Source organism: Stegodyphus dumicola, chromosome X1 (genome assembly GCF_044657685.1).
Source record: "Stegodyphus dumicola isolate Sdum_Otavi_A_Nest chromosome X1, ASM4465768v1".
Lineage (NCBI taxonomy): Eukaryota > Metazoa > Arthropoda > Arachnida > Araneae > Eresidae > Stegodyphus > Stegodyphus dumicola.
The window spans coordinates 233,712,678-233,730,282 of NC_140780.1; the positions used below are offsets into that span (position 1 = coordinate 233,712,678).

The window sequence follows — 17,605 nt, forward strand, 5'->3', positions numbered from 1 at the left end:
CAAAGGTCATTTCTGAGCTGAAGAATTGATTGTTTGATGTCACGATTCAGTCTATTAATTTCCGTTTTAGTACTCGGGTTCCATGTTCGATTCCAGGCTTTCCTTAATCTATTTCTTTCTCTGATTTTATCTTTGATGTGGCGGGGAAGTTTTCCAGATGTCTGTTTAATGGGAATGTTCTTGGTGGCAGTATTGACTGCATTAATGATACTGTTAGTAAACAAGTGCACAGCTAAGTCTATGTCCTGCTTGATTCTTAAAGCTGTATTCAGGAAGGTACTATTACTTAAGATCAGATTATACTACTTCCAGTCTGTAATCTTTTTCTCCTGCGTCATTTTGTCTTTTAGGATTCCAAGTTGGCTATTACAGGTAAATGATCCGAACCGGTGGTGCGAATAGAATCGGCCTATTTTAATATATTTGGGCATCACGTGTATCAACAATATACTCTGCACCTTTCTCGTCTTTCTACCAGCTAACAAATAAAGGTACACTACCTTTTAGGAGAACTAGGATAAAATACTTTCAGAATGAAAAGCAAGAAATGAAATCTAATGAAATTATTTGAGATCATATTAACAGTTTTAAGGATACTGTTGCGAAATATTTAGCTGACATATCCTAAAATTGCCGCAAATATCAAGCTAACTGAAAGATCGCCAGGACGCCCCATCTTCGAATTTCTAGGCAGCGACAAATGATTTTGAATTTTTAAATCGTGTTCGGCAACAATAGCGAAGCCCGGTAAACTTACGAATTACTGAAACAGTGATAAAAAATATTTAAACGAGTAATAGTGCAGTTACTAATTATTATCGTTGATTCTGCAGTTAGGAGAGAAGTACGTAGGCAGAATTCTAGGTTTTCCATTCATTGTTTTAATTTATTTTCGGTTAAATGTAACAATATTTTTTAAATTGTGAAATGCATTCTTACTTCTGTTTTCAATTATTACTTTTTGTATAGTTTTATTTAGGAATTAAATTTAATTAGAATGATTTCTTAGATTTTCTTAGACCTTTGTTAAGGTTTTATAAAAATCTTTCTAAAGAATATCTGAATTAAAAAGTAGTATTTGTAGATTTTTAGGTTGATCTTTATTTTAAAGTAGTAAATGTATTTTGGATATTTTAGTATCTGTTTTGTTTAAAAGTGAAATTCTATGCATTTTAAATTTGCGTTAGTATGATGCTAAATGTTAAGCGAGATGGTCGGTAAGTCATAATGACACTGAAATAATTACTGTTTAGAAGCATATAAATAATAAACAGATCTTATGGCAAATATCCAAAATCGAGGATGAAATCAGAGGAAGATTTTTCTGTAATCAATTTCAGCCCTTTAATAACGGTGTGTGTGAGAATTTCAAGCTAATGTTTTCAAAAGTATCTAGTGTAAATTATAAGTTTTTCAAGAATGTTTTTTTTCCCCCTTAAAAACTAAAAAAAAAAAAAAAAAAAAAAAAAAAAACAGGATTAGAGAAATTTAGAGCTAGAAAATATTGCGTAGTTTTAGATTACCTTCACCCCACACCATGGTTTAATCCTAGTGTATGGGATACATACGATTTGGTAACATTTTGATAAGCAGTAAACGAGTCATTTTGGTGTTGGCGACAATTTTCAAAATCGTGCCAAGGCCATACTGTATACTAGGATTTTACCCACACCATAAAGTCATAAGCCTATTGTTGAATTTGGAGAGCATTTGCGAACTTGTTGATGACTAATTTTTTGCCAAGATACTGTACAAAAGGCAACATCTATTTTAAAAGTAGCAGTGCACTGAGAATTCCATTCAAGAGCAATCAGTTCATAAAATTAAAAAAGGAAAAAACATCAGTATCAAAAGACCTATCTTTTTGCGAGAAATCCTTTTGTTTAGTTGTTATTCTTTCCCAAATAGATAGTGATCTGTTTTGCCTTTAAAAAAGAATCTGGAGAATTGTACAAATTTGACATTATGCAGCATCCAAAATAGACGTGTTATGTGCATAACCCGGGTTGCAACTTAAATATTTTTATTGCCATCGTAGATTGCCACATAAATATTTTGGCAACGTACTGCTTTACCTCATGACTTTCAGTTTGCATATAGTCAGGAAATACCAAATACTGTGCCAATTTTGTGTCATTTTTAGTTCTTGTACCTATATTTATTAACATGTTGAGTGCAGCGCCAGTCCCTCGGGACCAGCAATGAATTTTCCGTGTGGCTGGCATCGGTACCCGGGGATCGGCACTGAAATTTTCGTTTGGCTGGTGTCAGTCCACAGGACCGACAGTATTAAAGTTAAAAAATAAATATAGTCTCAATGAAATGTAATCAAATTTAGTTTTAATGAAATGTATTGAAACATTCTAAACAAAAATAGACCCTATTCTTATAGCATAGGACTGTCAGAATTTATTATTCAATAAGAAAACTTAACTGAAAATGATAATATTCTTATATATTCATCACTTTTTCATTATCCACACAGGTTTATATGTTCAAATGCCATATTTCAAAATCAAAGTTATTTATGAAATAAAACCTTACAAAATCTGATAAATCATTTGTGTGTGCAAATTTTTAAATCTAAATCTTCCACATTAAATTATTTCTGTCAATTAAATTACATCCCATTATTTATTTCAATTTAATTGATTAATGTGTTAGTACTAATATTTCAAAGTTCTTTGAAGCACTTTTTGTGTCCTGAAAATGCCAAGTATTTCCATCAAAAAATAAGCAGGCATACAGAATAATTCATTTAATAGTTGATATAATCGCTTTTAACTTATTTCATGTCTAAATTTTCTACACAGAAATCCTCTGTCTAATTTTTAGTATCTTTTATCAGACGAAATTTTTGAAAGAGGAATGACTTAAAGTCTTGATTTCGCAAAACACATCTTTAAAGCTAAATGTATTCTAAGAAGTACAAAAAATGTAAACAAGATTTTGTCTTCCCCCCCAAATCAGTTAGTTAAACTATTCAAACCGTTCAGGAAAAGGATAAACATTGTGAACATAAAAATCTGCCATTTTTTATATATACTTTAATAAAAGGAAATGTGTTCCTTCTTAGGCTTAGCTCGCTGCCGGCTGAATGGAAAGGACAACATATTCGGCGCCGCGCTCAACGTGTTAAACGTGACCAAAATTATTTAATAATAAAATGGAAAGCATTTTAAAATATCTTTTACCTTTATATAATGGCTTTAACATAATATTTATTTCTAGCATAATCATGATTCAGCCTTTTTTGTCTCATCTGGCATTTCACCGTAGCATTGTTTTAGCAAGTAAATCTCCTCGAAGAAAGAGAGTTCTAGAGGAACTTGTAAGCTTTTATGTTGTTATTTTTATTAATGAGTTTTAATAAATACTTTGTAAACTTATTTAAAATATTTGCAATTATAATACTTACATTTAAAAACTTTTTTGAGAGTCCAGAGTATATGTTTAACTTATATATAAGTTGCATATATTTTAAGAATTTTATTTAAATGAGAGCCATATTGGGAAATATTAGTAGTTACATACTTTATAAATATTTTTTGTTACAATTTTTTTAACTGGTGATCCCCCCCCCTAAATTTTTATGCTCTTTTAAATAAAAGGACTGATTTGGCAGACTGTTTTTTAGCATTGTAATTGTGCCACCAATGGGCAGTCTTCTTGATTTCTTTGGTTGATCTTTGGATTATGGTAACTTGGCGAAAATTTGGCGACCAACTCTGCTACAGCAACCCTCTATTTTTTTTTTCCGCCGCCATTTTGTCTTCACGAAGTAAAGACATGTTTCTTTTCTTTTTATTTACTGAACACTTTTTCCAACAATCTACTAGCCAAATTACACTTATACTAGAAATTTTATCTAACAAAACTGCTTAATCATGACAAATATTCACTGCAAAATTGGGAAAAAGTGCACAATCGCAAACTCCTTGCGCGTTTTTCACAATAACACATACACATAAACCATGTACAGGTCGACTTATTTTTACTTAAAAAAACATCCCAGAATTGCACAAAAATGGCATAGCTCACACTCTTCACTATATCCATGTGCGCTGCTTTTTTTCCATAAATTAGAAAATTTTCACGAAAATGCATGACAATTTTCTGAATCTTTAAAGCCGGTAAAAAGAATATATATGAAATTACCTTATCGCGAAAAAGTATATAACCTTTCCAAATATGAACATTTCCACGTATAAAATATCTAAAAACTTTTACCTCTAAATTATCTATTATATTATAAACGTCACCAACGAATTCATACCGCAAACATTACAAATACTTAGTGTCAAATATTTAAATTATTTCCATGCATGTTTACTTCAACTAAAACGTATACCAAATTCCTACGAACATAAAATTCACAAAATAACTATCATTTAATTAAAATATCACTAAACCATGTACATGTCGACTTATTTTTACTTAAAAAAACATCCCAGAATTGCACAAAAATGGCATTGCGCACACTGTTCACTATATCCATGTACACTGCTTTTTTCTCATAAATTAGAAAAATTTCACGAAAATGCATGACAATTTTCTGAATCTTTAAACCCGGTAAAAAGAACATATATGAAATTACCTTATCGCGAAAAAGTATATACCCTTTCCAAATATGAACATTTCCATGTATAAAATAAATAAAATATCCAAAAACTTTTACCTCTAAATTATCTATTATATTATAAACGTCACCAACAAATTCATACCGCAAACATTACAAATACTTAGTGTCAAATATTTAAATTATTTCCATGCACGTTTACTTCAACTAAAACATATACCAAATTCCTACAAACATAAAATTCACAAAATAACTATCATTTAATTAAAATATCACTAAAGCATGTACACATCAACTTATTTTTACTTAAAAAAACATCCCAGAATTGCACAAAAATGGCATTGCGCACGCTCTTCACTATATCCACGTACACTGCTTTTTTGTCATAAATTAGAAAAATTTCACGAAAATACATGAAAATACTCAACGTATACTACTCAAACATATTCCAAAGTACTACAAACATATAACTCACAAAATCACGATCATTAAATTAAAATATAATTAAATTAAAAAACACTACTTAAAATATAAATAAGCACATACATTAAATTAATAAAAATTAGATTACAATCCTAATTACTTTAAACTAAATCATTGCTAATAACAATTTTCAAATAATACCATTTTAATTTATTTACTCCTTACATTTAGAACAATGCATAAAAATAATATCCTCAAATGATTAAAAATACTAACTTACCTAATCTTCTTCAGAATCTTCATTACGTCGCTGCAGTACTACTGCTAATTTATAAATCCTAAATCCAGTAGTCAACTGGAAGTCTATTCACCAAGTAATAAGAAATTAATAAAATTTCACCTATACTCAAATTACTTTCAGCAAACCACGTACCCTTCCTTACACTCCTTTTCACAAAATGTCCATTTTCACCATATTTCTTGCACCACCATTTAAACTTGTAATATCCTTCCTTTCACACAATCTCAACTTATTATTATTATCAGATAAACGCATTAAAAATTTAGAATTCACTTTACATAGCGCCATGCAATCTAAAAATTAATCAACGCTATTTCACACAACACACAATGAAGCTTTTCCAAATTAACCCCCTTTTCCAATTAAAGAACTGTAATTCATCCATTAATGTCATGTTTCACACAATACAGAATATAGCTAAATACGAAATTTCCAGATTCCCCCCCCTTTTCCAATTAAACAACTGTAATTCGTCCATTAATGTCACATGACATATCTCATGATCTCTCATTTCCCTCACACAAAATAATGCGTAATCGGAACTGAGTGATTCTCACATTATTACCAAAGTCCTAGGTAGTTTCCTTTATCGCCTCCAAAATGTCGCCAAACTACCAGTTACCATATTCCAAAGATCAGCCATTTCTTTTGTTACTGTTTACAGCCAAGCCAATGTGGATGAAAACAAAAAGAACATGTGCAAAATACATCAATGAAAGCTAAAACACTAGTACAAATGCACAACAATATGTCCTTTAAAATCTTGCAGTACAGCACAAAGTTCAAAATCCGGACTCATCAGTACTTCAGCGATTCCGGATTTGAGATTTTTCCAGATATTAGATCATCAGTTTAAATCTAGTAAGATGGCATGTAAAAATTATAAAATTAAAAATATGAAATCGTGACTTGTGAAGTAATGAAGAATTTATGATCTAAAGGGTATCAAAATTTACAAAAAAAGCTTGATATTTATTTATTTACCTTATTAAAAATTTCTGTTAATGTAAGTTGTTTAAGTTGCTTCGTTTTTGTGCTAATACTTTCTCTTTAATTCTGTAAACAGATATAATCTCTTGTTTAGTTACATTGTTGAAGTCCTGTAACTGCTGTTTCGAGAATTCAGACTAGCTTGTCAATCGAAATTTTCTCGTCTTCAGAAACTTCTGTCACTTTCTTCACTCTCGGTAGCGGTATTTTCTGGATCTCGAACCATACTACAGATTTCACCATTCATTAATTGATTGATGATTGAGAAGCATTGTCATCATAATAAAAAACTTTTTTTGGTTAATCTTCGGATTATGGTAACTTTGCGAAAATTTGGCGACCAACCCTGCTACAGCAACCTGCTAGTTTTCTTTTTTGGACGCCATTTTGTTTTCACGAAGTACAGGCTTTTTTTTTTTTAACTCAACATTTTTTTTTCCAACAATCTGCTAGCCGAATTACGCTTATGCTAGAACTTTTATGGAACAAAAGTGCTTAATCATGATGAAGATTAGGTGCGAAATTGGGAGAAAGTGCAGAATCGCCCACTGCTTGCCACGTTTTTAAGAATTGCACATACACGGTATCATCCATGTACACATCAACCTATTTTCACTTAAAAAAAATCCCAGAATTGCACAAAAATGGCATTACGCACACTCTTGACTTTATCCATGTACACTGCTAAAGTCCCAGCTAGCAACCTTTATCGCCTTACCAAAATGTCGCCAAACTACCTGTTACCATATTCCAAAGATTAGCCCTTCTTTTATATCATCTTCATTTATTACCGCTTCTCCACATTTCTTTACAAAATCCGTTAATTGGAAAATTTTGTCTTTGTTTTACGATATCCGAAAACCTTTAAAATTAGCGGCTATCATCATCAAATTTAACTATCTTTCACTATACATATTTGGCTATGCATTATGAGCTTGGCGACTAACGACAAGTTGTTCCATTAAATGTTATCTTGCTTCTATCGCGCACAGAGACAATTAAGCCTGAATTGTATTAGTTATTTATTATACTTGTGCCTATTTCTTGCACATGCTTACCAGAGTTCTGAATAAATAAATTCCCACATATACTTAAGCCTTATTAAGGGCCAGTGCTAGATATCTTATCGCCTGATGCAGTCTCTGTGGGTCCTAAATTCTGCGACTCGGCTTTATGAGGCCTGGTGCTGGTTCTTGGTTTATGTGACTAACAAACCAGTTATTATTAATTTAAATAGCCCTAAATGTCAACTTTGGGTCTATGAGTATCATCAACAAAATCTATTTTTAGCATATGGAAAGAAATTTTTGGTAAATTTTTCCTCGTCAACATTTTTTAGTGCATTTAACTTAAATCTGTAATCATTGTCAAGCGTAATGTCAACGTAGAAGGTTACCATACTCCTTTGTCAAGGTTACCATACTCCTTTATTATTACTAACATAAAAGAATTGTTTAGACATCGTACATGAGTCTTACTCAAGTTGTCATGTTTTGATAAACATGCAGTGATGAAAGGAAAGTATAATAAATAATGATTTGCCAGGTTGGCATCAGATCAATGATGTATCTGTCTGGAATGTTTCGGTTTGAGATGTATGTCAAGCAGATAGGCAGCAATGGAGCCAAATTACTGATCGTACAAATTTATGCTAAAATGATTGTTTCTTCAATAACAAGTTATTTTATTTAATGTTGAAGTGAAATTAAGAATCGGGACTCTCGAGATGTTTTATTATGTGCGGAAGGGAGATGAGCATGGGTAAAGCCTACGAGAGAAACAGTGGTGGTGGTTTTGAGATTTGGTTTTTAGATCATTCCAGATAATGGATTTCGGACTTTGTACTGTATATGTATAAAATCTACATATAGCGTGTCAGAGTTCAGCTTATGTGAAGTCCATGATTATGTGAACTTTAGATCTTAGTAAATAAAACCAAGTTTTAAATAGGAATAGTTTAAATTCAGTGCTGAAAAATGAAGTTAAGTGTTTACAGCTCTGTATCATCAAAATACACATTTCTCGAACTATAATATTATCTTCAAAATATGTTCTTTTGAAAACAATAATATATTACATCTAGAAGATCGGCCTAGTTTTCAAGTACTTTTATACTTTTCATGCTTAATTCTAATTAAGTATCATATAACTATATTTTGCGCCAAGTGCTGTATTTACTTTAGATTGGTAAGATCTGCTTAAATTTTTTAGCTGCATTTTCAGCAGCTTCTGTTTATTTTGGGTTAAAAAAACTGAATTGATTATCTGCAAGAGCTGTGTAAGGGATAATGCTAAATTTGTTTTTTAGATATCTTTAATCAGATACAGGTCTGAAAGTTTAAGCTCTGAAAGTTCATTGACTTCACAGATGATTATCAAAAGTCCAACAAAATGGGAAGCTGAAAGGTTGGTTAAATATTCATTATATTTCCTGTAGAGACATTCATGAATTTCTTGATTTGCTTGCATTTCAAAAAGGATTGTCTGATTTCTTTCTTTCCATCTTTAATGCTAGTTCCATAGTTATCATAATTCTTAATTTTTTTCCCTCTTCTCAAAATAATGCACTTAAAAATTCCTTTGCTTAAAGATCTATGACTTCAAGATATTCTTTGATTTCCAAGTGCACATAAGATTTAAATGATGTATATCCATGTCTTGTATGATATTTGATCATGAACAGGCCTGAAATATCTAGACCAGATCAATGACATGGTCATGATTGTGTAACTTTAGATGCTGGTAGATCACTTACAGTATGAATTCTACGCTTGAAACATGGAATGCAAGTTTTACTAATTTTTGAATTGCAGATTTAGCACATATGACCTGAAATTGCTGTCCGATTAAAGAAAGAAATTCTCATGCTGCATGCAGATATTTTTCATGAAAGTGTCTAATTATGAATTTTGTTAAATTGTACTTTGGAGGTTATAAGACTGGCTGTTTTTCATTCTCTGGTAGTTGTGTGTTTTTCAGTCTTCTTCCTACTCATAACACTTTGTTATCATCTAAAAATGGACATAAATTAAGGAGACTGTTTTTCAAAGGTAAATCTTTTCCCATTTCTGAATACTGAAATTTTTTACTGAAGTTCATTTGTTGTACTCTTCGAATAAGACGGAGTGTTGCAGCTCAAATTTCATTACTAGATAAAAAAAAGATTTATATATATATATATATATATATATTCCTGAATGTGTTACGTTTGAATTTGATTTCAAGCTCAATATTCAAGCAAATACACATTATAACTTCGAAAATAAGAACATTTTTTTATACAACATTAAGCTCTTATACAGCTTTAGAAATTACAAAAGAACTGTTTTGTGTTCTGGTAATGCTTTTCCATCTGTAGGAATATGGTTATACATGAAACCCTCACTGCACTTTAATCAAGAACGTTCTATTCTGCCACACTTTATGAGACAGTAGCTCTGCAGGAAATAACCTATGTGAAGTATATTCAGCAGGATTTTCTTTTCTGTCAACTTAACCCAAGTTCCCAATTGGTAACATGGATTGGATTTCACAAACTCTGCTGGATGTGAATATTTGCTAATCTTAGGTTCTGACTTTAGCCATGATGATATGATCTGTGATTCACTTCACACGGGCACAAATCAAATTTTATAACTAATGCAACTGTGAGAGCCAGAATTGTGTCAATAACACTATTTCACATAATTACAGTTTTGGAAATGTAATAGGTTTTGGTGGTGCTACATGAGTTTTAGCTGTTAAAAGTTTTACGTTAATGCTAGAGTTGTCCCAAGTTATGATGTAAATAACTGCTGTAAATAATGCATTTCAGATGCATGACAAAATCCATGAAGTTTACAACGACAGTAATCAGGTTACAGGTATATGCATCGAATTCTAAAGTTGAACTTCCTTGCATAAAATTTTCCAATTTTTGTCAAGCTCTTCTCTATCATCCCATGATAACTGTAATTTTCACAGTTGCTGGAGGATCATTTTAGCTAGGATTATGAAAGGAGCTATCCACTCCAGCAGATCGAAAAGCTCTGATACAAATGACAGAATATTCTTATTAGTGTAGATACTTTGATAATCTATTACACAAAAATGACATTTGAATTCATCATTGTTAGGATGTTATTCCAATCCCAGAACTTTTTGGCTTTATTGTTCTATTACATGATGAGTATTGTTGCTATCTAAGTTTGTTAGCCTAGCATTTTTTTAACAGTTATGGTTCACTTGTTGACCATTTATACAGCTCAAAGCCACCCCCTTTTAGAATTTCTTGCAATTCATCTGTCAATGTAAGTACCTTTTGGATTATCCTTATTACGAAGCGATTAACAATACTAATGCATAGTTCGAAAGGCGAGTACACTTGACGATTCTTGTTCGAATGCTATTTTTGTTTCAATGAGTTTGCATCAGTCTAATTTTGATCTTGATTTGGTATACAAAAATACATGACGATATCTTTCGTTTATATTTAATGAAAACGCCAAAATAAATCACAGTAATACAGACACGTCGCAACGGCGAACCTACAGTTACATAATATAAACACACAGAAGAATTCTTTCGGTGCAACAGTGCCCTCTATACTATGGAAAGTTCGAACACACCCCACCTGTGCTCTGTTAAGAGCACACTAAATTTACACATCAATAATATATATAGATATAATCACAAATCAATATGCATGAATCAATACTGAAAACTACATTGCAAATTAATACAATACATGACACAAACATATATTACCGTATATACCCGTGTATAAGTCGAGATATTTTGGAGAAAAGTGGGGGGTCAACTTATATGCGGGGCCATAAAAAACTAAAACAATCGGAAGTTCAAAAATCTCTTTATATAATGCAGTTGTTTTCTTCCCACACTCAAATTGGATGACGTATCAAATAAGTCACTTACTTGAAGTAATTTCATGACTTAAATTATGTGACGCACTAATCACAGAGTTTCATACTTTAACTAGAGTAAGTTTCGATTAAACCAAAGAATTTTCGGCTCCCGAACAACTGATCAATATCGAGCAATAAAAAAGTTTTGCCAACACGCCAAGAAAAGAGAAATGCAGATAGTTTTTACGTACGTATAAGTCTTTATAATAGTTATTGTTCATTCATGAAATACTTTTGTTAACAGGTGTACACGTCAAAATTTACAACATTTACAAAGCGAGGCAACATTAAAAAGCCCGATATTACATTAATTGCTCAGTGGGTTAAAGATGCTTGGAATGAAATACCCTCTGAAATGATTATAAAATCATTTAAAAAATGTTGTATTAGCAACGAAGTAGACGGAACGGAAGATGATGCTGTTTTTGAAAGTGAAAATGACGACGAAGGCTCTAGTAGTGATTGTAACAATACAGAGTTCGAGACTGAAAATATGTGTGATGACGAGCCAATGACGACAGAAGAGTTCTGTGAAATGTTTGGCGAATCTGACTATGAATCGGACGTTGAAGGATTTTGATTTTGTTTATTTACCAAGGTATTTTTTATCGTATATTTACTTTTTTTTCTCAGATGATTTTGAATAAATGTAGTACTTAAAAAAATTTTTTCCGAAGTTTCTCGATTGATTTCAGAAGTGGGGGTGTCGACTTATACGCGGTATCGACTTATACGCGAGGATACACGGTATATATAATTTTAAACTTCAAGAGGATAGATCAATTGGACGGGTCTTCGATAAAGTCCTTGAAAAGTACGAATCAAACATGAACGCACATACCCATCCCTACCTTTATAAACTTCTTCTATAATTCCAATAGGCCATAAAAACTTTGATTTCGTCGACCCCTCCAGCAATACAACCTCACCCTTTTTAAGATTCCTTTCAGGAGATGGATTTAGAAAAGTATGTGCAGACCGTAATTCGAGGAGATAATTCTCCTTCCACCTTTTCCAAATTTGTTTCAAAAGATTAATTTGATACAGTTTTCTCCTAGTCAAAGTCTGTCTGTTCAATGGCTCATTCCTGAAAACGTCGGCAAAATGTACAGAATAAGAAATATTTTCTTGCCCTGTAAACAAGAAATGGGCAGGTGTGAGAGCTTCTAGCTCTTTTATTTCATTGTAGACATAAGTAAGAGGTCTATGATTTAGAACTAACTCAGTTTCTGATAGAATAGTCATCATTTCCTCAAAGTCAAGAAGAGCCCTTCCGAGAACCTTTCCCAAAGGATCTTTGATACTTTTCATAAGCCTTTCGTAAAAACCACCCCACCAAGGCGCGTGAGGCGCAATATATTGCCAAGTTATGCCGTTTATTGATATGAAATCTGTCAGTTTTGAATCTATTATAATTTTTGCTAATTCTTTAAGAATTTCATTAGTGGCTATAAAGCTCTTAGCATTGTCGGAAATGATAACTTTACAATTTCCTCTCCTAGCTAAAAATCTCCGTAATGACAAAATAAAATTTCTTGTTGACATATTTGTGATTAATTCTATGTGTACAGCTCTAGTAACACTGCATGTAAATAATGTTATATAAGCCTTTTGAGGCATATCCTTTCCTGATTTTATTAAAACTGGGCCAGTGAAATCTATGCCAGTTACAGTAAAAGGAAGGTTTTCAGTAATTCTACTTTTAGGTAGTTGACTAGTTATTTGTTTAGCTGGTTTCAACTTATACTTTCAACAAATTAGGCAGCTACCTAATACTCTTTTTATAATTTGTCTACCTCGTGGAATCCAAAATCTAGACCTAATTTGGGCTAGCGTAAATGTAACTCCACCATGAAAAATTTTATTATGTTCTCGAATAATAATTAACTCTGTAAATTTAGACTGCTTAGGAAGAAGCATAGGGTGAGCTTCATCCTTTGTAAATGCTCCTTCTTCTAATCTTCCTTTTATGCGCAATACACCACAACTGTCGAGAAATGGGGCTAAATTTGAAAGTGGAGAGTTTTTAGGAATCGACTTTCCATTTTTAAGGTTCTGTAATTAAGTTGAACTCTATGTTTTGCTGATGTTTTATCCAGTCTATTTCAGCATTTTGAAGTTCTGCTGCTGTGAGAGAACCTGCAATCGTTTGTCATTTTTGAAGTTTATTAACAAACCGTTTAACTAGTGCAGTTACTCTTAGTACTTTTAACAAACAACTATATTTCCTTAAATCTAAAATAAATTTCGAATTTTCTACCAAACACTTATTTTGCACTGTACTTTCAAATTCTTTTTTTTAGCTCTAAGTCTACGTCTATAGATTTTAAGTTCTCTCTTTCAGTAGGCGAGTATTCAGGTGATTGACTTAGCCATGGTGGACCGTGCCACCAAAGCTGGTTTGTAGCTAAATTTGCTGCAGAAATTCCTCTGGACAAGATATCTGCAGGGTTATCCTTACCAGGGCAATGAGCCCAATTATTGGTATCTGATAAAGATTGAATTTCTTCTATTCTATTTTTTATGAAAGTTTTGTATTTACTAGCTTGTCCCTTAATCTAACATAACGTAGGGCCCACCAGCGGCCGAGCGGTAAAGTCGCTGAACACTGGTAGTTCGGTCCGAGGTTCGAATCCCGCGAACGGGCTGGCTGCATGGGTGTTTTCGTGGTTTTCCTCATGTGTAACGTGTATACGAGCCAGTTTCCCTTAAAAATTCCTCCACGAAAGGCATCCCTCCTCTTAGGCAGATAGCCCTAGTGTGCTTTGCCATAATTAAATATACATACATACACTAACATAACGTAATCATCAAGTCTGCACAAAAATAACTAGAAGTATTAAATTTAAGACATTTACTTACTTGATGGACTAATCTTGCGGACAATAACGCTCCCATTAATTCCAGTCTTGGTAATGTAAGACCTTTCAAAGGAGCTACACAACTTTTAGAACAAATAAAACTGATACTTATCCTCCCATCTTCAGATATAGCTCTTAAATACAACACACTTCCATAGGCTAAAAGAGATGAATCTGAAAAAGAATGAATTTCAAATGAAATAAATTTACAGTTCAAATTTGAAAAATAACATCTAGGAATCTGGAGATCTTCTAAGTGTTCGACTTCACTGCACCACAACTGCCACTTGTGATCCAGTGACGATGGAAGTTTGTCATCCCAGTCTATGTCATGACTCCACAGTTCTTGTAGAATGCACTTCAGCTTTATGATGAAAGGTCCAAGAAATCCGATAGGATCATAAATACGACCCACTACTCGAAGAATAAACCTTTTCGAAGCAGTTCCATTCTTGACAAACTTTGATATCACGTTGAAAGATATACTGTCCGCATCTGGATCCCAAACTAGACCCAACACCTTGGATGGTGAGTCAAGTTCCATACTTGAGCTCTTTTCCTCATTGATGTCGAACCCAGCGTCTTTCCACAGCTTACGCAGTTCCATGGAATTGGTTTTCCATTTTCGTAATATCATGCTTCCTCTTTAGAGAATTTCTACACTTTCAGTCGTAATCTTCAAAGCCGCTTGCAAGTCTTCTTCGCCTCCAATCAAATCGTCGACATAAAACCATTCTGATAGTAATTTGCAAGTATCAGGAAATTCTTTTTTACATTTATCAAAATGATATTTCAGAGTTGCTGCTAATAAATATGGACTTGGTTTTAATCCAAATAAAACTCTACTAAAGTTCATTTCTTGATATGAATTAGAACCGATATCATCAGTCCAGAAGAATCTAGTAAATTTTCTATCACTAGTATCGATCAAAATTTGTAGAAATGCTTGCTTTATATCTGCTGTAAAGGCGATTGTATTTTGTCGAAACTTTAAAATCATTTCAAATTGATTTGGATACAAGTTTAGTCCTTTAAATAAACAGTCATTAATCAAAAGTTGTCCTCCTTCATGAGAAGAACCATCAAACACGATTTGAAGTCAACTAGTAGATTTGTCCTCGCGTATGACCGCATGGTGGGGTAAGTAGAATGACTGCTCAGAATATGACACTTCAATATCTGACGACGAATTCTCAATAATACCGTCTTTACGATAATCATCAATTACCCTTTTATAATCCTCATAAAAAGCTGTATCATTTCTAAATCTCCTAACCAGACCATCGAAACGTTTCCGAGCCACTTCTCTATTATTTGCTAATTTCTCCTGCATACCTGGTTTCCACGGCAACTTTACACAATACCTTCCATCTACGAACCCACAGAATTATTAAATTCATCAAGTATCTCCTGTTCCACTAAAGTCAAACACTCCGCTTCCTTGTTTTCAATACCTAAACTTTCCAGTTCCCAGAAACGCATGAGTTCAGCTGACACAGTGCTTTGATCACCCAAAACTAAGTTTACAGCAGCCGTTTTACTCATATCACCACAATTTCCCTGCAAGGACCATCCAAGCTCAGTATTTACAGCTACCAAAGACCTAGTTTACCTTTCAAAACCTTTTGTCAAATTCCAATAAAAATCTATACCTATTAACAAAGAAATTTCATTATCATCTGACGCTTGATTATATCCCCACGTTAAAGTTAATCCCTTGGCTTCCATTTCAGCTCTTGTACTCTCATTCGGGAAATTAATCGCAGCCCTCGAAATTTCATCTGTTTCCAACGCCTGTATTATGACTTCTTTTCCATCTAAAATATTTCGCAATCTCACTTCAACTCTGCGACATGTTTGCAGCCAAGGATCCTTTGCTCCAAATGAATAAATCTTTAATGTTTCTGACCCTAGACATTTTAATTCCAACTTCATAGATACATTTCTTTTAATAAAACTTTTCTCACTACCGTTATCAAACATTGCAATAACTATACCTGATGATTTACGACCAACAATTTCTGTCCTAACACACTGCAATAAAATCACATTCCTATCATTTACAACTGAATTCAAAATAGTAGGCTGAATTTCCATTTCCTTTGGTTTTACTTCTTCCGGTTTTGAATTAGATTTACACTTGCTAGAATTTTCAAATTTAAAACAAATAGCTTTGGCATGTCTACCAAAGCAGAATGAACACTGTTTAGCATTACATTTTTTCACAAAGCAGTTTGTGTTACAACATAACAGACATCTCCTTTCCTTAATTAATTTATTCCTTTTTTGCTGTACAGTCATGTTTTCACATTCAGTCTTACAGTGACCTTGACCGCAGAATAAACAAACTTGGGACGTTTTCGCCATAAATTCTTTTACTGACGCATGTTGATTATTGCGACTCGGAGGGAAGTTTGATTTCTGATTTCGAAAATTGTTTTGTTTGTGTTGGTTAGAATGAAAATTATTATATGAAGATACATTATTAGAATTAATACGGAATTCTTTTTCTCTTCCACTAATAGCATTATGTAAAAACTTCATTAATTCCTGTAAATCATGACAATTATTTATATTTTGCTTAGAAAATTCAAGAGTGAATTCTCCTGGCAGATTTTTTAGTATTATGTTAGTCAGTATTGTTGTGTATGTTTCTGATTTGACATTTAATACCTCTAAACATCTAATTTGAGTTTGTGCTTCAAAATAAAGGTTACGAAGAGCCTGAATGTTAGAAGCATTTTTGACAAGTGAGCATTTATTAAAATGTCTCTTTGACCAAATGTTTCAGAAATTAATTTAACAGCCTGTTTATAATTCTCTGGAGTAAATGAGAATCCTTTAATGCTAGCTAGGGCTTTACCACCTAACAACGACTTTAAATAGCAAAATTTGTCAACCTCAGTTAAATTAGAATTATTATGCACAGAATTCTCAAACTGATTCCAAAAATCTAAATATTCTGAAGGCTCACCATAGAATCGAGGAAGCGAAAGTTTAGGAAGTTTAGTTCTGTTTTCTAAATGCAAAATTTTATTTTCTACGTGAACATTTTCTGGATTTACTGTTTGTTCACCTGACTGATATGGAACTTATCCAATTGATTTAATTTTGTTTTGCAACTTTACTTTAACTGGTATTATTTTTTCGTTATATTCATCTACTGTGTTAATTTCATCCTTAATTTCTTGTTCTTCTTTCAACAATGCATCAATGTCACTATTTAGAATGTTAATAATTTCAATTTTACTATTCAATTGTTCTAAATATGAATCACATACATCTATGTCAATATCTGATTCATTCAAATATCTGTTTATCTTTTCTACTAACTTTAAAGTTTGTTCACGATGTGTGTCATGCTTAGTTCGAAGCTTTAACAATTTAGCCATTTTCACAATTTCTAGCAACAAATTTTACCCCTCAAATACTTTAACAATAAATTCTAATTCTAGAATTGTAAGAAAACAAACTGTAATATTCAACAACAAATCACACTTCAGAGCATTAACAGCAAATTCTAATTCTAAGAAAAGACATTTTCTTA

At 32.5% G+C, this 17,605-nt stretch overlaps 1 protein-coding gene across 4 annotated transcripts in view; it reads left to right on the forward strand.

Moving 5' to 3' along the window:
• The first annotated feature begins 501 nt into the window (after positions 1–501).
• Positions 502–17,605, forward strand: part of LOC118182767 (uncharacterized) — a 74,044-nt gene continuing 56,940 nt past the window's right edge. For 2 of the 4 annotated variants that reach the window (XR_004757115.2, XR_004757114.2), the window contains exons 1-2: positions 508–844; positions 3,232–3,331. Coding sequence is in view for 2 of the 4 variants with exons in the window: in XM_035352150.2 (XP_035208041.1) it covers positions 3,239–3,331 (93 nt within the window). In the remaining 2 variants the exon portion in view is untranslated. Of the gene's footprint in view, positions 845–3,231; positions 3,332–17,605 lie in introns of all 4 variants that reach the window. The other 2 variants (XM_035352150.2, XM_035352149.2) reach the window with 2 other exon arrangements.